Source organism: Oncorhynchus mykiss, chromosome 1 (assembly GCF_057628025.1).
Source record: "Oncorhynchus mykiss isolate SJ-2025 chromosome 1, ASM5762802v1, whole genome shotgun sequence".
NCBI classification, from domain to species: domain Eukaryota; kingdom Metazoa; phylum Chordata; class Actinopteri; order Salmoniformes; family Salmonidae; genus Oncorhynchus; species Oncorhynchus mykiss.
The window spans coordinates 60,304,008-60,326,340 of record NC_143022.1 but is presented as its reverse complement, the minus strand read 5'-3'; the positions used below and the strand labels follow the sequence as shown (position 1 = coordinate 60,326,340).

General features: G+C 44.0%; 1 protein-coding gene across 1 annotated transcript in view; it reads left to right on the top strand.

The window, feature by feature from the left end:
• Positions 1-22,333, top strand: part of cdh23 (cadherin-related 23) — a 646,476-nt gene that overhangs the window by 400,805 nt on the left and 223,338 nt on the right. The window contains exons 14-17 of the mRNA XM_090235114.1: positions 10,924-10,988; positions 11,147-11,384; positions 20,505-20,610; positions 20,966-21,093. Of these exons, the coding sequence (XP_090091240.1) occupies positions 10,924-10,988; positions 11,147-11,384; positions 20,505-20,610; positions 20,966-21,093 (537 nt within the window). The remainder of the gene's footprint in view (positions 1-10,923; positions 10,989-11,146; positions 11,385-20,504; positions 20,611-20,965; positions 21,094-22,333) is intronic.

Here is a 22,333-nt window from a genome sequence, read left to right as displayed (position 1 = left end):
AGCCCATCAAGGAACTGCTGTGTCACTGTTTTATCCTCTTTGTACTCACACTTGTAGAGCTCAGCATAGAACTCTACTGCCCTCTTTCTAATTTCAGTAGGGCTAGTGAGCTCTTGTCCAGCAGCTAATTTGAGGCAATGAATAATTATTCTTTGTCCATTCCTTTTCTCTAAACCACATTTTCTTTGGAGGAGGCATCAGAGATTCCCTGAAACTTACTTCACACCAATTCCCCCTGTGCTCTGGTACCCAGCAGGTCTGCCAATGTGGCTTTTTTTTCTTGAGGGGCTGAGTATGGCCTCAATCGCCTGTGATCTCAACCAACGTCAGGAGTTACACTATTTCAGACTTTAACTCTTTCATTGATCTGGTGTTGTCTCTGGTGACATTCATTGTGTACTGATAACAGAATTGTTGAATCTGGATTTTCCCTATATCCCACCACTGTTGAAGCGATACAAAACAGGCCTTTTGAGACCTCCACCTCTTCCAGAAAAAACTAAAACATGTCCTGAAGTGAACATCACTCAATAAAGTTATATTAAAATGCCAGTATGCGCTTTCGGGTTTTACAGCGTTAGTGAACTCCACCTCTGTTGTTAAAGAATGATCAGAAAATCTCACTGGGGTTATCATACTTGATTTACAGACCTGAGATTGATGCTCAAAACAATAAAACCTGGCCAGAGAGATGGTGTTTTCTCTCACATGGGACCATGTGTACTGTCTCGTGCCTCCATGTTAGCTCCGCCAAATATAACACAGTTCATGTGTTACATTGAGGTGTTTAAAAAAAAGTATTTGAGGCTATATGAGGTTCTTTGTGGTTTCAATCTAAATCACTGACTGTGCATTTAAAATTCCCAGCAAGAAATACATCATCCTCTGTGTTACATTTCTCAATGGTATTTGATAAGTCTCTAAAAAACATACCCTCTCAACTGCCACCACTGGGGCATATACATTTATTAAACACACAGTTATGTTTTCATACCTCGATCTAACTTTTAATAACTTCCCCTCAACTATCTGTTCAATCTCATATGACGAAGGCAAAAACCCTTTTGAGAACAGGATATCCACATCACCCACCTTTTGAGCTTTTATGACTACACAACACTGCCCCCCCCCCCCCCCCCCCCCCCCCCGCCCACACACACAAACTCCTGTTGCCACATAACTTAATTGTTAATATTATGAGTTTTTTGGTCAAAACTTTTGCTACTTCCCTTTCCCTTCATTAATTCATACACCACAGCACTTTTTTAAAGAAATCTTAAAACTGCTCTGGCTGGAAAAAAATACAGAGGAAGAGACAGAACAAAAACACATCTTTACAGAGTTAAGGCTGAACTCTTTCATTTCCTTTAGAATTGAAATCACTTGTCACTCTCGTGACAACTTTCTTGAGTCTAGCGATTTAAGGGCTTGTCAAACCTCTCAGAACCTTTTCAACAAACAAATCACTTTCAGGAAAAAAAATTGTTACATTATAATCCTGCATATATTTCTTCCCTTTTGTCAATTTCAGAAATTGACGTACCTTCTCAATCCCATACCTCCCTTCCACCCCATTTCTCTCGCTATTTTGTTGTGATGTGTCAAATGACTCTCTCGCTCTCCACCTCAGAGGAAAACTCTACAACCGGTTAATCCTCAACTGATTCATCAATCTCTACCTTTCTCTTAGAATTAGAACCTTCATCACCCTTTAAATTCTTCCTCTTAATCCTCGGTACTTTGAAAACAGCTGCTTCATTTTCCATTGTTTCAATCTCCTCTTGAACTCCAATTACATTTTCCAGCACCAACTCAGTGACCCCAGTTGCAGTCTCACTGGCTGTTTCCCCTCCCTCTATTCTCTGATCCACCACAATTGCCCCCATCTCCACACTGCTCTCCTTTCCTACTTTTTCAACCACTGCTGCCCACCTTCTCCCTTCCCCTTCCCCTTAGCATGTTCATCCCTTTGTGGTGGTGCATTTCCTGCACCAGCCCTAGCGCTGCTACCAGGCTCTGCGCGCTCGTTCTCGGGACAATAGCGTACCAAATGCCACTTTCTCCTGCAGCCAAAGCATTTAATTGATTCAGTAGAAGTGTGGAACACATAATCAAATCTGTCAAACTTCAAACCTGACACTAAATTCAATTCAGTCAGTATCCTTCTTCATTTTCATGTGCACTTGTCTCCTATGAGACACAACATGTTTCAACAAAGGAGATTTGCATCCAAAAATAACCTTTTTATTGTAGATACAAGTTGACCATGATTAGAACTCTCGCTCCAACATTTCATCTCCAACAAATGGTCGCACGTTGGAAAGTACAACTTTCTTTGTCGGATTCATAAGAGGAAATACTGACGTCTGTGTATCCCGCAATACAACACCACTCTTAACTATTGTATTCACCTTTACAGTATAATCTAAGAATATCACTACAGGGGTATTCATCCTTGAGGCTGATTTTATGCTGTCATACCCAATGATAGCTCCAAATGCTAAGCTAAAGTCTTCCACCGAACACCCTGCCACAGCAGGAATCTATACTCCATGCACCCGACTAAGTTTTTCAAACCCCAACCCTCCGCAAGTGGCCATTGCAACCAGCCCTACAGCCCTCGAGAGAAAAAAACCTCAACTATCACAACACCCCTATAAGTGCTTAGTGACAGTGAAACAAATAAAACCTTAGAACTAAACTGATCAATATATATATATATATATATATACAGTTGAAGTCGGAAGTTTACATACACTTAGGTTGGAGTCATTAAAACTCATTTTTCAACCTCACTCCACACATTTCTTGTTAACAAACTATAGTTTTTGGCAAGTCGATTAGGAAATCGACTTTGTGCATGACACAAGTAATTATTCCAGCAATTGTTCACATGCAGATTATTTCACGTATAAGTCACTGTATCACAATTCCAGTGGGTCAGAAGTTTACATATACTAAGTTGACTGTGCTTTTAAACAGCTTGGAAAATTCCAGAAAAGGATGTCATGGCTTTAGAAGCTTCTGATAGGCTAATTGACATAATTTGAGTCAATTGGAGGTTTACCTGTGGATGTATTTCAAGGCTTACCTTCAAACTCACTGCCTCTTTGCTTGACATCATGGGATAACCAAAAGAAATCAGCCAAGACCTCCACAAGTCACAATTGTAGACCTCCACAAGTCTGGTTCATCCTTGGGAGCAATTTCCAAATGCCTGAAGGTACCATCTGTATAAACAATAGTACACAAGTATAAACACCATAGGACAACGCAGACATCATACCGCTCACGAAGGAGAAGCGTTCTGTCTCCTAGAGATGAATGTACTTTCGTGTGAAAAGTGCAAATCAATCCCAGAACAACAGCAAAGGACCTTGTGAAGATGCTGGAGTAAACAGGTACAAATTATCTATATCCACAGTAAAACGAGTCCTATATCAACCTAACCTGAAATACCACTTAGAAAGAAAGAAGCCACAGCTCCAAAACCACCATAAAAAAGCCAGACTACGGTTTCCAAATGCACATGGGGACAAAGATCGTACTTTTTGGAGAAATGTCCTCTGGTCTGATGAAACAAAAATAGAACTGATTGACCAAAATGACCATCGTTATGTTTGGAGGAAAAAGGGGATGGCTAGCAAGCCGAAGAACACCTTTCCAACCGTGAAGCATGGGGGTGGCAGCATCATGTTGTGGGGGTGTTTTGCTACAGGAGGGACTGGTGCATTTCACAAAATAGAAGGCCTCATGAGGAAAGAAAATTATGTGGATATATTGAAGCAACATCTCAAGACATCAGTCAGGAAGTTAAAGCTTGGTTGCAAATGTGTCTTCCAAATGGACAATGACCCCAAGCATAATAATTCCTTAATTCCTTAAGGACAACAAAGTCAAGGTATTGGAGTGGCCATCACAAAGCCATGACCTCATACCTATAGAAAATGTGTGGGCAGAACTGAAAAAGCGTGTGTGAGCAAGGAGGCCTACAAACCTGACTCAGTTACACCAGCTCTGTCTGGAGGAATGGGCCAAAATTAACCCAACTTTTTGTGGGAAGCTTGTGGAAGGCTACCTGAAATGTTTGACCCAGGTTAAACAATTTAAAGCAATGCTACCAAATACTAATTGAGTGTATGCAAACTTCTGACCCAGTGGGAATGTGATGAAATAAATCAAAGCTGAAATAAATCATTCTCTCTACTATTATTCTGACATTTCACATTCTTAAAATAAAGTGGTGATCCTAACAGACTTAAGCCAGGGAATTTTTACTAGGATTAAATGTCAGGAATTGTGAAAAACTGAGTTTAAATGTATTTGGCTACGGTGTATGTAAACTTCGGACTTCAACTGTATACAGTGTATATACACACACTGAAAACACCTAAACCCAATAGTAAAACTCCCACTCCCAGCATCCGACTCACTCCCAGCATGCATGCCGACAAGAGCGCACGCGCAAGAGAGAGAGAACTTCACTCTCAAGCTGTGTGTGTAAAATTAAAAAAGGAAGATGTATTGATTGCATAGGTCTTCACACCCCAGAGTTTAAACTTGGTAGAGTAAGACACATAACAATAACAAACACGTAATTACATCCAACATCATCATTACGTTTGCTAAAAACAAAGTCTGGAACCAACAGGACTCTTAACAACTTTTACCAAGGCATAGAACTGCTAAATAGTTAGTCCAGGTAGCTATTGGTTAAGTATTTAACTATCTGCATTGACCCTTTTTGCACTAACTCTTTTGACTCATCACATACGCTGTTGGTAATGTTTATTGTCTATCCTGTTAAAAAGTCATTTCATCCCTACCTATATGTACATATCTACCTCAATTACCTCGTAACTCTGCACAATGACTTGGTACTGGTACCCTGTGTATGTTGCCAAGTTACTGTGTATTGTGTATTTATTAGTCATTGTGTATTTATTCCTATTGTTATTATTTTTCTATTAGTAATTTTTTCTCTCTCTGCATTGTTGGGAAGGGCGTATAAGTAAGCATTTCACTTTTAGTCTACACCTGTTGTTTACGAAGCATGTGAAAAATAACATTTTATTTGATTTTATTTGCTGTAGAACTTTTTTGTTGCAGACATTAAAATATCTAAGCTTCCTTAAAAAGTACAGTATTGATTGGGCTTTTTTTTTCTTTTTTTTTACAATTTCCTTCCAGTTCAGTTTGTTGTTCAGTATTACCACCCAGTACTTGTAAGAGTCAACAGTACCAATATTTTCACCATTAATAAAAATGGGATTAAAAACATCTTTCTTTTTCCTAAAATCTACCACTAGCTCCTTGGTCTTCAGTACATTCAGGTCCGGATAGTTGGGCTCACAGAATTCCCTCAAGGACTCTTGTTTCCCTGTGATGAGCATCGTCTCCTCTCATGACACAGCTTATTATAGCATGGTCATCCCAGAATTTCTATAAGTTGCTCAGTGCATTATTGTTTGTTATGTAATTTGTGTAAATGCTAAACAGGAAAAGTGACTGGACCGTCCACTGCGGCACCCCTGTAGTTGTTCATATTCGATCTGATACTGCCTGGTTCAGGCTTACGAACTGTGGTCTATTGGTCAGGTAGTACACAGTCCATTTGATTGTGTTTGGGTTTATATGAATGTCCTTTAGTTTTTAGGCCAACAGGTGGGGTTGTATGGTATTGAATGCACTGGAGAAGTCATAGAACATTGTTCTCACCGCACATCCAGGCTTCAAACTTTTTCCCTCAGAACAGCATAAATTTGTCAGTTTATCGACTCTACAAGGTGTCGAAAGCATTCCACAGGATGCTGGCTCGTGTTGACTCCAATGCTTCCGACAGTTGTGTCAAGTTGGCTGGATGTCGTATGGGTGGTGGACACTTCTTGATACACATGGGAAACTGTTGAGTGTGGAAAACTCAACAACATTGCAGTTTTTGACAGACTGAAACCGGTGCGCCTGGCACCTACTACCACATCCCGTTCAAAGGCACATTAATATTTTGTCTTGATCATTCACCATCTGAATGTCACACATACACAATCCATGTCTCAACTGTATCAAGGCTTAAAAACCCTTCTTTAACCTGTCTTCTCCACTTCAACTACCCTGTTTCAATTGGATTTAAAAAGTGACATCAATAAGGAATCGTAGCTTTCACCTGGATTCACCTGGTCAGTCTATGTCATGGAAAGAGCAGGTGTTCCTAATATTTTGTACACTCATTGTACTCTGTGGAAGAGAGAGAGCGGAGTATCTTCGACTCAAAGTTTTTCTGGTGGTAGGAAACTTGGGAATGGTCCAGGTAGGCTACCACCTCAATTCTTAATGAGGGTATTAAAACCCCCTCAAAAGGTTTTCATGACTTGTGAGGTCAAAGCCACTGGTCTAAATTGGATGAGCTCACTACGACAGGGACAGTGCCTCGGCGGCCATGACAGTAGTTTGATGGGAAGACGTTTGGCAGCAATCACAGCTGTGAATCATTTCATATCTGGCATCTGAGAACCTGTTCAGTGGTTATTTCAAGGCCCAGTGCAGTCAGAATTATGTTTTTCCCGTGTTTTATATCATATTGTACAACAGCTGATGAAACTAGCACTGTGAAAGTGTGATAAAAAAAAAATCTGTTTTATTTCTTGATAGTTGCTCCTTGAAAGTACAATATGCACAAGACCTTCTAATCAGCAGGTTTGCATGGGCGGGTTTAAATAAGGTTAATTGGTTAATAGACAAATAAAAAGGAGAGTTCCAAACCTCTATGCTAGGTTTTAGTTTTCCCCTGCCAACTCAGACCACTCCCAGACATTCGTAGCAAGATTCTTGCTTGAGATATAGTTTTTTACTAAAAGCTGCTTTTACCCATTGTTATGAAAATCTATTACAGTGAGATACCTAATAGATACTTAAAATGCAAGATGACGCTGACAGAATTGGTCGCCTCGCTTCGAGTTCTTAGGAGACTATGCAGTATTTTGTTTTTTTATGCGTTTCTTGTTACATTGTTATCCCAGGAAATCTTAAGTCTTATTACTTACAGCCAGGAAGAACTATTGGATATAAGAGCAACTTCAAATTACTAACATTACGACCAGAAAAATGACTTTCCAGAACCGGATCCTCTGTTCGGACCACCACCCAGGACAATGGATCTAATCCCAGTAGCCGACCCAAAACAATGGCGCCGCAGAAGGGGCAGACAGAGTGGCCTCCTGGTCAGGCTCCGTAGTCGTGCACATTGCCCACCGCTCCCGAGTATACGACCAGAGAGACATCAGCTATTGTAACATTCTCTGTTTCACGGAAACATGGCTCTCTCGGGATATGTTGTCGGAATCTGCTTCTTCATGCATCGCGCCGACAGAGATAAACACCTCTCTGGGAAGAGGAAGGGCTGGGGTGTGTGCTTCATGATTAACGACTCATGGTGTAATCATAATCATAACAACATACAGGAACTCAAGTTCTCCTCCTAACCTGACGTAGAATTCCTTACAATCAAATGCTGGCCATCTCGTCAGTTATAGTCACAGCTGTGTACATTCCACCTCAAGAAACTTTACTGGACTCTATGTTAACTCGAAACCATTTATCCTTAGTCTGCATTTACTGTAGCTGGGGATTTTAACTTCTTGATGCACCCATCACGTTAGCGGGATCATTTTCCTCAACACCCGCTAGCGGGCCAAATTCAAATTCAATTACTAAAAATATGTAATTTTCATGAAATCACAAGTGCAATATAGGAAAACATAGCTTAGCTTGTTGTTAATCCACCTGCCGTGTCAGATTTCAATACATCTTTTCGGCGAAAGCGTTTATGTAAGAACATCTCTCTCAGTAGACAAAATATTACAAATATTTTTCAATAGGAGAGGGAGAGACAATGGCTGCCCCACTCTGTTGCGCAAGTAAAACTCTGCGAACACCCAGCTATCCACTGACGCAATGTTATCTTTCTCGCTCATTTTTAGCCTGAAACTATGTCTAAAGACTGTTGTAACCTTGAGGAAGCCATAGGAAATGGAATCTGGTTGATATCCCTTTAAATATAGGCAAGGCATCCAATGGAACAGAGAGCTTTCAGGAAAAACAGCACTTCCTAGTTGGATTTTCCTCATTCCTCATTTCGCCTGCAATATCAGTTCTGTTATACTCACAGACAATATTTTGACAGTTTTGGAAACTTTAGAGTGTTTTCTATCATAATCTGACAATTATATGCATATTCTACTTTCTGGGCCTGAGAAATAGGCAGTTTCAAATGGGTATGTTTTATTTTGCCAAAAATGAAAATCCTGCCCCCTACACTCAAGAAGTTAACAAAAAAGATTTGAGAAAAAGGCTACCCAAATTTTATCAGCATATTGATTACACTACGCGCAGGGGTAATACACTCGAGCACTGCTACTCTAACTTCCGCGATGCATACAAAGCCCTCCTCCACCCTCCTTTTGGCAAATCCAACCACGAAGCCATCTTGCTCCTACCGTTATATAGGCAGAAACTCAAACGGGATGTACCAGTGACGAGAACCATTCAACGCTGTTCTGACCAACCGGAAGCCACACTTTACGATTGTTTCGATCACGCGGACTGCAAAATGTTCTGATTAGCCTCAGAGAACAACATCGACCTATATGCTGACTCTGTGAGGGAGTTTATAAAAAAGTGCGTTGGACATGTTCTACCCACTGTGACTAATAAAACCTACCCTAACCAGAAACCGTGGATGGATGGTGGCATTGAAACTGAATGCGCAAACCACCGCATTTAACTATGAAAAGAGGTCTAGGAATATGACTGAACATAAACAGTGTAGTTATTCCCTCAGAAAGGCAATCAAACAAGCAGAATGCCGGAACAGGGACAAGGTGGAGTCGCAATTCAACAGCTCAGACACAAGACATACAGTATGTGGCATGGTCTACAGGAAATCATGAACTACAAAAAGAAAACCAGCCACATCACGGACACCGACGTCACGCTTCTAGACAAACTAAACACCTTCATTTCCCACTTTGAAAATACAGTGCCATCAGCGTGGCCCGCTAACAAGGACTCAGTTCCCCCCCCTTCTCCATGGCCGCCGTGAGTAAAACATTTAAATGTGTTAACAACCATAAGGCTGCTGGCCCAGACTGCATCGCAAGCCGCGTCTTTAGAGCATACGTAGACCAGTTTACAGACATATTCAATTGCTCCCTATCCCAGTCCCCACATGCTTCAAGATTATTATATAAAAAAATTTTATTGAACATTTATTTGACTAGGTAAGTCAGTTAAGTACAAATTCTTATTTACAATGACAGCCTACCAGGGAACAGTGGGTTAACTGCCTTGTTCAGGGGCAGAACGACACATTTTTACCTTGTCAGCTTGAGGATTCAATCCAGCAACCTTTCGGTTACTGACCCAACGCTCTAACCTCTAGGCTACCTTCCGCCCCTGGCTGCCAATGTTCCTGTGCCCAAGAAGGCAAATATAACTGAACTAAATTACTACCGCCCGGTAGCACTCACTTCTGTCGTCATGAAATCATTTGAGAGACTAGTCAAGGATCATATCACCTCCACCATACCGGCCACACTAGACCCACATCAGTTTGCATACCGCCCCAACAGTTCCGCAGACAAGGCAATCACCATTTTACTGCACACTGCCCTATCCCATCTGGACAAAAATAATGTAAGAATGCTGTTCATTGACTACAGCTCACCCCCATAGCACACCATAGTAGACTCCAAGCTCATCATCAAGCTGGAGGCCCTGTGCAATTGGGTCCTGGGCCGTCCCCAGGTGGTGAAGGTAGGAAACAACATCTCCACTTCGCTGATCCTCAACCCTGGGGCCCCACAAGTGTGCGTGCTCAGCCCCCTCCTGTACTCCCTGTTCACCCACGACGGCGTGGCCACGCATGCCTCCAACTCAATCATCAAGTTTGCAGATGACACAACAGTAGTGGGCTTGATTACCAACAACGATGAGACAGCCTACAGGGAGGAGGTGAGGGCACACAGAGTGTGGTGTCAGGAAAACAACCTCTCAGTCAACATCAACAAATTAAAGGAGATCATCATGGACTTCAGAAAACAGCAGAGGGAGCACCCACTATCCACATCGAAGGGACAGTGGAGAAGGTGGAACGTTATATTTTCCTCTGCAAACACATCACAGACAAACTGAAATGGTCCACCCACACAGACAGTGTGGTGAAGAAGGTGCAACAGAGTCTCTTCAACCTCAGGAGAATGAAGAAATTGGCTTCTAACCCAAAACTCTGACAAACTTATACAGATGCACAATCGAGAGCATGCTGTCAGGCTGTATCACAGTCTGGTACGGCAACTGCACCGTTTTTTCCCCTCATCAATCTACACACAATACCCCATAATTTCAAGGCAAAACAGGTTTTTAGACATTTTTGCAAATATCACATTTAAATAAGTATTCAAACCCTTAATCAGTACTTTGTTGAAGCACCTTTGGCGCGTTTACAGCCTCGAGACTGTAGCTTTAAAGAATACAGATATCAGTCAGGGAAGGATGACCAAACTAAACCATGCTGTTTTTATTCTGATGTTTTATGTATTTTATTGCATTCACAGCTGCTTCACCAGAATGTGATTTGCACTTTATTTATTGTTCTTCAACTTGTTTTAAGGGAATACAATACCTCAGTCAAATGGCACCCCATTCCATTTATAGCGCTCCACTTTGCCATATAAGGCTCTGGCCAAAAGTAGTGCACTATATAGGGTATAGGGTGCCATTTTGGATTCAGCCTAGGGTTTTTAAATGGTGTACTGTAGAGTGTCACTGTCACCCAAAGACTGCTGGTACCTTGCCCCTTTCCTCTCGCTACAATCTACATACACACATACAAACATTAAATAATTAAATTTTCTCCCCTCTCCTCAGGCCATAGACGGTGACTTTGGCACATTTGGGGCCGTGCGGTACTACTTCAGTGACGAGCCTGACCAGTAAGACACACCTAAATACACTGACTAAGACACCATATAAATTAACTGTCCCACCTTTTCTCAATCAATATGCATGATTAAAAAGTATTCTAATGAAATAAGTCTCATCTGTTGAGTGATGGAGTTTCTTATTGTCCTGTCACATGCCCCTCACCCAGGTTTTTGTTGGACGCTGAGACGGGATGGGTGAGCCTGAGGGGAAATCTGGACTACGAGCTGATGCGTCGGTTCACCCTGACCGTGCTGGCCCGGGATGGGGGTGGAGAAGAGACCACGGGCAGGCTGAGGGTCAATGTGCTGGATGTCAACGACAACACACCACTCTTTCAGAAGGAGGTCTACATGGGTTCGCTGAGAGAGAATGAACAGACCACACAGCAGGTGGCCCGAGTCAGGGTAAGTTAGAACACACACACATACAAACACACACACACACACACACACATAGACAGACAGACAGACAGACACAAATACGCACACACACCAGGGCAGAAGAGCGTTGCTTGTGTGTGGACTAATTTAAGTCCTTAGTGATTTGGACACCGAGGAACTAGAAGCTGTTGACCCACTCCAATGCAGCCCCGTCGTTGTGGATGAGGGCATGCTCACCCCCCCATTTCCTGTAGTCCACAATCATCTTGTTGGTCTTACCTACTCCCTCTTAGGGAGAGGTTGTTGTCCTGGCACCACACTTCCAGGTCACTGACCTCCTCCCTTTAGGCTGTCTCATCATCGCCAGTGATCAGGCCTCCCACTGTCGTGTCGTCAGCAAACTTGATGATGGTGTTGGCGTCATGCCTGGCCATGTAGTCATTGGTGAACAGGGAGTACAGGAAGGGACTAAGCACACCCCCTGTGTTGAGGGTCAGTGTGGCGGAGGTGATGTTGCCTACCCTCACCACCTGGGGTCGGCCTATCAGGAAGTCCAGGATCCAGTTGCAGAGGGAGGTTTTCAGTCCCAGGGTCCCAGGCTTGGTGACAACCTAGGAGGGGACTATGGTGTTGAAAGCTGAGCTGTAGACAATGAACATCATTCTCACGTAGGTATGCTTCTTATCTAGGTGGGTGAGGGCAGTGTAGAACGTTGTCTATGGATCTGTTGGGGCGGTATGCAAATTGGAATGGGTCCAGTGTGTCTGGGATGATGGAGTTGATGTGTGCCATAACCAGCATTTCAAAGCACTTCATGATGGGATGAGGTTTAGGTTGTGATACCAAAGGATACCTCTTGAGCTCCATATCAAGTTGACTTTGATGTCAATTCTTTCTTAATCTTTCACCCATGCTGATTGCCCTCTTCAATTTTACTTACAGTTTAAGTGGTCTGTGTCTGTGTGCATGTGTGTTTGTCTTTGTGTTTGTATTGGTGTGTGTGTGTGTGTGCATGGGTGGCTGCCTGCACGTGTGCATGTGTGCATGTACACATCAAATCCAATTGTATTAGTCACATGCGCTGAATACAACAGTGGTGGACCTTACAGTGAAATGCTTTCTTATGAGCCCCCAACCAACAACGCAATTTCAAAAAATAAGGACAAGAATAAGAGATAAAAGTAACAAGTAATGAAAGAGCAGCAGTAAAACAACAATAGTGAGACTATATACAGGGGGGTACAGAGCCAATGTACGGGGGCACCGGTTAGTTGAGGTAGTATGTACATGTAGGTAGTGTTATTGAAGTGACTATGCATAGATGACCACATCAGAGAGGAGCAGCGGTGTAAAGAGGGGGAGGGGGGAGCAATCCAAATACTCTGGGTAGCCATTTGATTAGATGTTCAGGAGTCTTATGGCTTATGGGTAGAAGCTGTTTAGAAGACTCTTCGACCTAGACTTACCGCTTGCCGTGCGGTAAGAGAGAGAACAGTCTATGACTAGGGTGGCTGGAGTCTTTGACAATTTTTAGACCCATCCTCTGACACTGCCTGGTATAGAGGTCCTGGAAGCTTGGCCCCAGTGATGCACTGGGCCGTTCGCACTACCCTCTGTAGTGCCTTGCGGTCGGAGGCTGAGCAGTTGCCATACCAGGCAGTGATGCAACCAGTCAGGATGCTCTCGATGGTGCAGCTGCAGAACGTTTTGAGGATCTGAGGACCCATGCCAAATCTTTTCAGTCTCCTGAGGGGGAATAGGTGTCGTCGTGCCCTCTTCACGACAGTCTTGGCATGCTTGGACTATGTTAGTTTGTTGGTGATGTGGACACCAAGGAACTTGAAGCTCTCAACCTGCTCCACTGCAGCCCCTTCAATGAGAATGGGGCTATGCTCGGTCCTCTTTTTCATGTCATCCACAATCATCTCATTTGTCTTGATCATGTTGAGGGATAGGTTGTTGTCCTGGCACCACACGGCCAGGTCTCTGACATCCTCCCTAAAGACTGTATTTTCATCATCGGTGATCAGGCCTACCACTGTGTTGTCGGCAAATTCAACGAAGGTGTTGGAGTCCGTTCAGTCATGAGTGAAAAGGGAGTACAGGAGGGGACTGAGCACACACGCCTGAGGGGCCCCTGTGTTGAAGATCAGCGTGGCGGATGCGTTGTTACCTACCCTTACCACCTGGGCGCGACCTGTCAGGAAGCCCAGGATCCAGTTGCAGTGCGATGTGTTTAGTCCCAGGGTCCTTAGCTTAGTGATGAACTTTAAGGGCACTATTGTGTTGACTGCTGAGCTGTAGTCAATGAATAGCATTCTCCTTTTGTCCAGGTGGGAAAGGGCAGTGTGGAGTGCAATAGAGATTGCATCATCTGTGGATCTGTTGGGGCGATGTGCAATTTGGATTCGGTCTAGGGCTTCTGGGATAATGGTGTTGATGTGAGCCATGGCCAGCCTTTCAAAGAACTTCATGGCTACAGACGTTAGTCATTTAGGCCAGTTACCTTAGTGTTCTTGGGCACAGGAATTATGGTGGTCTGCTTAAAACATGTTGGTATAATATACTCAGACAGGGAGAGGTTGAAAATGTCAGTGAAGACACTTGCCAGTTGTTCAGCGCATGCTCGCAGTACACGTCTGGTAATCCGTCTGGCACTGCGGCCTTGTGAATGTTGACCTGTTTAACTTCTTGGTGACAGGGGGCAGTATTTTCACGTCCAGATGAAATGCGTGCCCAAATTCAACTGCCTACCCATCCCCAGAAGATAATATATTATTAGTAGATTTGAATAGAAAACACTCTGAAGTTTCTAAAACTGTTTGAATCATGTCTGTGAGTATAAGTTTATTTATTATTATTTAGCAGGCGAAACACAGAGGACACACCATTCAGATTTTTTTTTTTTGAAGTCACTCTCTTTTCAATGGGTTTCATTGGGAATCCAGATTTCTAAGGGACCTTCTTTGCAGTTCCTACCGCTTCCACTGGATGTCACCAGTCTTTAGAAATTGGTTGAGATTTTTCCTTTGTGTAATGAAGAAGTACGGCCATCTTGAATGAGGGTAACTTGAAGTGTACTGTTAGATAGAGGCGCGTGACCTGAAAGCATGCTACAGTTTGTTTTCCTCCTGTTGTAAACACAGATCATCCCGTCTTCAATTTTATCAATTATTTACATTAAAAAAATACCTAAAGTTGTATTACAAAAGTAGTTTGAAATGTTTTGGCAAAGTTTACAGGTAAGTTTACAGGTTTTTCTGGATCAAACACGCCAAATAAATTGACATTTTGGATATATATCGACGAAATTAATCGAACAAAAGGACCAATTGTGATGTTTATGGTAAATATTGGAGTGCCAACAAAATAAGCTCATCAAAGGTAAGGCATGAATTATATTTTTATTTCTGCTTTTTGTGTCGCGCCTGCAGGGTTGAAATATGCTTCTCTCTCTATGTTTCGCCGAAAAGCCTTTTTGTAATCTGACATGTTGGCTTGATTCACAACAACTATAGCTTTAATTTGCTATCTTGCATGTGTGATTTCATGAAAGTTAGATTTTTATAGTAATTTATTTGAATTTGGCGCTCTGCATCCCACATATCCCAGAGAGGTTAAAGGTCTTACTCACATCGGCTACGGAGACCTTGATCACACAGTCTTCCAGAACATCTGGTGCTCTCATACATGTTTCAGTGTTATTTGCCTCGAAACAAGCATAGAAGTAGTTTAGCTCATCTGGTTGACTTGTGTCACTTGGGCAGCTTGGGCTGTGCTTCCCTTTGTAGTCAGTAATGGTTTGCAAGCCCTGCCACATCTGACGAGCGTCAGATCCGGTGTAGTATGATTCCATCTTAGTCCTGTATTGATGCTTTGCCTGTTTGATGGTTCATCAGAGGGCATAGCGGGATTTCTTATAAGCTTCCAGGAAAGAGTCCTGCTCTTTGATAGCGGCAGGTCTAGCCATTAACTCCTTACGGATGCTGCCTATAATCCATGGCTTCTGGTTGGGGAATGTACATACGGTCACAATGGGGATGACGTCATCGATACACTTATTTATGAAGCCAATGACTGATGTGGTGTACTCCTCAATGCCATCGGAGGTATCCCGGAACATATTCCAGTCTTTGCTAGCAAAACAGTCCTGTAGCTTAGCATCTGCTTCATCTGACCACTTTTTTATTGATCTAGTCACTGGTGCTTCCTGCTGTCATTTTTGCTTGTAAGCAGGAATCAGGAGGATAGAACTATAGTCAGATTTGCCAAATGGAGGGTGAAGGAGAGTTGGTATGCATCTGTGTGTGGAGTATAGGTGGTCCAGAGAAATTTGGTAAAACGGATTTAAGTTTCCCTGCTTTAAATTCCCCAGCTACTAGGAGCCCCACCTCTGGGTGAGCATTTTATTGTTTGCTTATGGTGGAATACAGCTCATTCAATGCTGTCTTAGTGCCAGCCTCTGACTGTGGTGGTATGTGAACAGCTATGAAAAATACAGATGAAAACTCACTAGGTAGATAGTGTGGTCTACAGCTTATGAGATACTATACCTCAGGCGAGCAATAGCCACACAAACGTGTGTCACTGTGTGTGTTACACACCTCTGTCTGCATCACCCTCTCTGCTATCCACTCTGTCTTCCTGTACCGCCATCTCTCTACAGCCCCCATTAGTCAGGTTTCCAGTTAGGTCAGAGGTCAGGGGGAGTAATAGTAACTGATGGCTCTGCGTTTCCTCTTAACCCCCCTGGAGAGAAAGCTTGCTTCCCAAATGGCACCATATTCCCTATTTGTGTACTCCATTTGACCCTTGTCAAAAGGAGTGCACTATATAGGGGATAGGGTGCCATTTTGGATGCATACAAAGCCAATTATTGGCCATTTGATCCTGACTTGGCTCTATACTGCTCGGCATGTCACCGGGTCTCCTGCCATGCTTTATTTGCCATGTGTGTGCGTGCTTGCGTGTGTCCATGCGTGTGTGGGTGTGTGTGTGTGATCGGGAACTGAACGCTCGACTTGCTGTGTTTGATTAGACAGAGCTAACCTTAAACACACTGGTTATTAATAGGATGCCTGTCACGGGCGTCCTCATCTGAAGAGGAGAGGAGAGATGGATCGGAGGACCAAAATGCGGCGTGGTATGTGTTCATCATTTATTTTAATACAGAAAACACTGAAACCCTATACAAAAACAATAAACGAACTAACAACCGTGAAGCTAATGCAAACTGCGCTGAAACAAGCAATCAACATAGACAATCACCCACAAACAAACGTTGCAGCCCAGGCTACCTAAGTATTATTCTCAATCAGAGACAACTAATGACACCTGCCTCTGATTGAGAACCATACTAGGCCGAAACATAGAAATCCCAAATCATAGAAAATCAAACATAGACTGCCCACCCAACTCACGCCCTGACCATGCTAAATAAATACAAAACGAAGGAAATAAAACGTGACAGTACACCCCCCCCCCCCCCGGCGTCTGTCCGCAGTGGCGGCTCTGGCGCGGGACGCGGACCCCACTTCGCCATTGTCTTAGTCTGCCTCATTGTCCGCCTCCGTGGCTTCCTAACCATGGCAACTCTTCTCAATGGACAGAGGGGCAGCTCGGGACAGAGGGGCGGCTGCTCGGGACAGAGGGGCTCTGGCGCCTCAGACTCCGGCAGCAGCGCCGGACAGGCGGGAGACTCCGGCAGCAGCGCCGGACAGGCGGGAGACTCCGGCAGCAGCGCCGGACAGGCGGGAGACTCCGGCAGCAGCGCCGGACAGGCGGGAGACTCCGGCAGCAGCGCCGGACAGACAGGACCACCTGCAGGGAGGAGACAGAGAGACAGCCTGGTGCGTGGGGCTGCCACAAGAACCACCAGGCTGGGGAGACCTTCAGGAGGCTTGGTGTTAGGAGGAGGCACCTGAAGGACCGGGCTGTGGGGGAGCACTGGAGCTCTGGTGCACAACCTTGGCACCACTTCCCCAGGCTGGACAACTACTTTAGCCCGGACCCTCCAGAGTGCAGGCACAGGTTGAACCGAGCTGTGGGTAAGCACGGGAGATCTAGTGCTTACTACACGCACGTCTCCCTTAAGCTCTATTCCCACATTTGCCCGGCACAAGCGGAGCGCAGGCAGAGGACGCACTGCACCCTCCCAGCGCCCCGGAGACACAGCACGCAGAGCCGGCGCAGGATACCCTGGACCAAAACTGCGTACCGGCGACCAGACCCGCTGAGCAGGCACCATACGCCCTGGCTCGATGCCCGCACTCACATGACACTCTCGGGGGGCTGTCCTATAGCGCACCGGGCTATGGACACGTACTGGCGACACCGTGCGCTTAACCGCATAACACGGTGCCTGACCAGTAACGCGCTGCTTATAATAAGCACGAGGAGTGAGCTCAGGTCTGCTACCTGGCTTAGCTCCACACCTCATGTGCCCCCCCCAAAAAAAAATTTGGGGGCTGTCTCTCGTACCTGTCGCACTGCCGTGCTGCCTCCTCATATCGCCGCCGCTCAGCTCTGCTTTGGGGCGGCGATATTCCCCAGCCTGTGCCCAGGGTCCCTCTCCGTTCAGTATCTCCTCCCATGTCCAGGAGTCCTGTGATACCGGCCGCTGTTGTTGCTGCTGCTGCTGCTGTCGTCGCTGTCTTTTACCACGCCGCTTGGTCCTTGGTTGGTGGGTGATTCTGTCACGGGCGTCCTCCTCTTCATCTGAAGAGGAGAGGCGAAATGGATCAGAGGACCAAAATGCGGCGTGGTATGTGTTCATCATTTATTTTAATACAGAAAACACTGAACACTGAAACCCTATACAAAGACAATAAACGAACGAACAACCGTGACGCTAATGCAAACTGCGCTGAAACAAGCAATCAACATAGACAATCACCCACAAACAAACAGTGCAACCCAGGCTACCTAAGTATGATTCTCAATCAGAGACAACTAATGACACCCGCCTCTGATTGAGAACCATACTAGGCCGAAACATAGAAATCCCAAATCATAGAAAATCAAACATAGACTGCCCACCCAACTCACGCCCTGACCATACTAAATAAATACAAAACAAAGGAAAGAAAAGGTCAGAACGTGACAATGCCTAAGAGAAAAAGGGAAACCAGCAAGCATAAAGTGTGTCAGCAATTCTGGTTTTGCCAAGGACCGGACTCCCAAGCCTCTGAAAACACTGGAGCCAAAAGAAGAAGGGAAGGAGGGAGGGAGAGAAGGAGGGAGGAAATATGAGAGAGAGAGAGAGGGGTACTGTGCAGCCAAAAGAGGAAGGTAAAGTGGAGCGAAAGAGTAAGAGTATCAAGTTTTACTGTCATGTGCACAAGTATAGCTAGGGGGTCTGCGCAGTACCTTCCACAAAAAGTTTTGCTTGACAAAAAGACACATAAGTGGAGATTATATACTGGGCAAAAGAGAGGTTGAAAATGACCGTGAATATGCCTGCCAGCTGTTCTGCACATGCTATGAGAACGCACCCTGGAAAAAGAGACAGAGAGCGAGAGAAGAAGGGGTAGTGTGAAGCCAAAAGAGAAAGGAACGGAGGGAGAGAAATTATGGGGAAGGGGGAACTGTCTCTCCCTGTCTCTTTCTCTCTACAACAGTGCTTTGCCTTTGCCTCCCACATCTCATGCCTTCCAGTCTCTTTTTCCACGCTTCCGCCTCTCCTTTCCTCTACCTTTCTTCTTTTACCCATCTTCTTCCCTCTTTCCCTTCTCTTTGTTTATCTTTCTCTCTTCTCAGTTGGTTGGAGAGTGAATGCCTTATCATAAAGTATTTGAAGAGAGATAGAAAGAGAGAGCGAGAGAGGAAAGCGAAGGTGATCATGTTAGAGAAAGAGATATAGAGAGAAAATTGAATTAAATTGAGAGAGACAAGTGTAGCACTTTCCAGTGAGAGAAGTTACCAATAAAATCTGTACATAATCATACCATTTTTGCACATGTTCCCAAGTCAGCATTTGTCAACATGTCCAACCCATATTGATTCCCTAGGAATCTCCAATGACTCTCACTGCCTCATGATTAATGCTTTATCAGATGTATGTCAGATGTAGTTCTGTTATTGTTGTGTCGATTAACCTAGAATTGGACACACACACACACACACACACACACACACACTCTTCTGTCTGTTCCCTGTTTGCTGTGTTCACCCAATATTAACACTGGGCGTTGGTTCTAATCTGTCCAATTACACACTGACTGGCTCACAGCCTGATGTCTTATCCACAGGTTCCAACACTGTAACACTGTACTGTAGCATCTGGGCATCCATACTCATACTCACTGTCTGTCTCATCCATGTGAAATCACATTATCAAATCAAATGTATTTATATAGCCCTTCTTACATCAGCTGATATATCAAAGTGCTGTACAGAAACCCAGTCTAAAAACCCCAAACAGCAAGCAATGCAAGTGTAGAAGCACGGAGGCTAGGAAAAACTCCCTAGAAAGGCTAAAACCTAGGAATAAACCTAGAGAGGAACCAGGCTATGAGGGGTGGCCGGGTGTCCTCTTCTGGCTGTGCCGGGTGGAGATTATAACAGAACATGGCCAAGATGTTCAAATGTTCATAAATGACCAGCATGGTCAAATAATAATAATCACAGTAGTTGTCGAGGGTGCAACAAGTCAGCACCTCAGGAGTAAATGTCAGTTGGCTTTTCATAGCCAATCATTGAGAGTTTCTCTACCGCTCCTGCTGTCTCTAGAGAGTTGAAAACAGCAGGTCTGAGACAGGTAGAACGTCTGGTGAACAGGTCAGGGTTCCATAGCCGCAGGCAGAACAGTTGAAACTGGAGCAGCAGCACGGCCAGGTGGACTGGGGACAGAAAGGAGTCATCATGCCAGGTAGTCCTGAGGCATGGTCCTAGAGCTCAGGTCTTCCGAGAGATATTATCTCCGACTCACTCACTCACTAAGTCAGTCACTCTCTCTCCCTTCCTAACCCCCCCCCCCCCCCCCCCCTTCTCGCTCAGTCAAATTCATATACAAATTGCTTTATTGGCATGATAAACATTGAGTAAATATTGCAAAGGCTTCAATGTTGCAACTGCACTTGAGTTATACACATTGTAATAAAATAAAATGAAAAGTTATAACTAATCACTCTCTTTCTTTCTCAGGCTACAGATGAAGACTCTCCCCCTAACAACTTCCTGACCTACACCATCACATCAGCATCTGTATTCCGTAGTTACTTCAGAATTATCATGGTGGAGGGCTACGCAGGTCAGCATACACACAAATAAACACACACACATGCACAAACATATTGAAATGATGCTTCTTTTGAGTAACCTCAAAACCTTTGAGTAAGGCTTTACATGATACAAAGGAACTTATTGTCTTAACATAATACACATTCATTGTGATTTTTGGCTATTGACATTATTAGCAATTTTTACACTAAGTACTGTACATATTTTGTATGTAGGCCTAACTAGAATATAAAGTTGCTGTGTTATGTCATACTCCTGCTGTAAACCCTGCTGGCTCTACAGTCCTTAGCATCACACACGTCCTCAGCACTCTTCTCTCGCCAAGCTCTCCCTCTCTTGTCTCTCCTCCCCTCTCCTCTCCTCAGTGATCATTGTGAACAGCCCACTGGACTACGAGATGGTCCCTGAAGGACTGATCTACCTGACTGTGATGGCCAAAGACGGGGGGAACCCAGCCCTCAACAGCAGTGTCTCTGTCACCGTGGAGCTGTTTGTCAGTACATCACCCCCCTTTATGCTTTCTAATAGTTTCATCCAAAACTCATGTACCAGGATTGGGTTCAATTCGAATGGAAGTTAGTCAATTCAGGAAGTTACTTGAATTTACCATTTTTAAACTCTATGGGATGGGTGTCCCTAAACGGGACGGTTGTTGCTAACGTGCGCTAATGTGACTAGAATGACATTGTATACAACAGCCAACTTCCCAGTACATAGACATGTCGTATATGGGCAGAAAGGTTAAATTATTGTTAATCTAACTGCAGTGTCCAATCAACAGTAGCTATTGCAGTGAAAAAAAAATGTCATGCTATTGCTTGAGGAGAGTGCACAACAACAAAAAAACTTATCACGGCAACTGGTTTGATATATTCACCTCTGAAGGTAGGTGACATTACATTCAGTAATCTTGCTCTGATTTGTCAACCTGAGGGTCCCAGGGTAAAACTATGTTGTCTCACGATGGTCTAAACCCAGCTCACGTTCCCTATTAGTGGGTGACCAATCCACCACTTGGTGAATTCTGATTCACAATGATAGGCAGAGCCGACATAGATCTATTTTTATGTTCAAATGTAGGAACTTGGATCTACAGTTTGACCCCTCTGCTGTCTCTGGCTCCACACCCACCCCGCCTGGCCATGTGTGAAAGTTAGTGGATAAGCTAATGATCCATCATGTATGATATCCCTGGTAGCGTGTAAACTTATATTTTTTACCATAGCATTTTTTATGTTCTCTATAGTTATGTACTTGAAAATGTTTCAATTGGGCAATTCAGCACATTTGGGCAAACTCCTGGCAGACTTGATACAAAATGTTGTGCAGAAATGTAATTCTTCACTGGATGAGTCTGAAACTTTGCCCGCACACTGCTGCCATCTTTTGGCGAAAATCTAACTTACACCTAGACTCATTTCTGAAAGTATGGCCTTCATCTTGCATTTAAAAAAATTAAAAAAACATGTTTTTTGGTTTGTATTATCTTTTACCAGATCTAATGTGTTATATTCTCCTACATAAATTTCACATTTCCACAAATTTCAAAGTCTTTCAAGAATGTGCTTATCATTGCTTCAGGTCCTGAGCTACTGGCAGTTAGATTTGGGTATGATGTTTTAGGTGAAAATGGAAGAAAAGGGTACGATCCTTAAAAGGTTTAACATTCTCAGTACATCCTTACATAGAGAAACATGTCCATTTATAAAGCACGTTTGATGCAGAAAAAAACA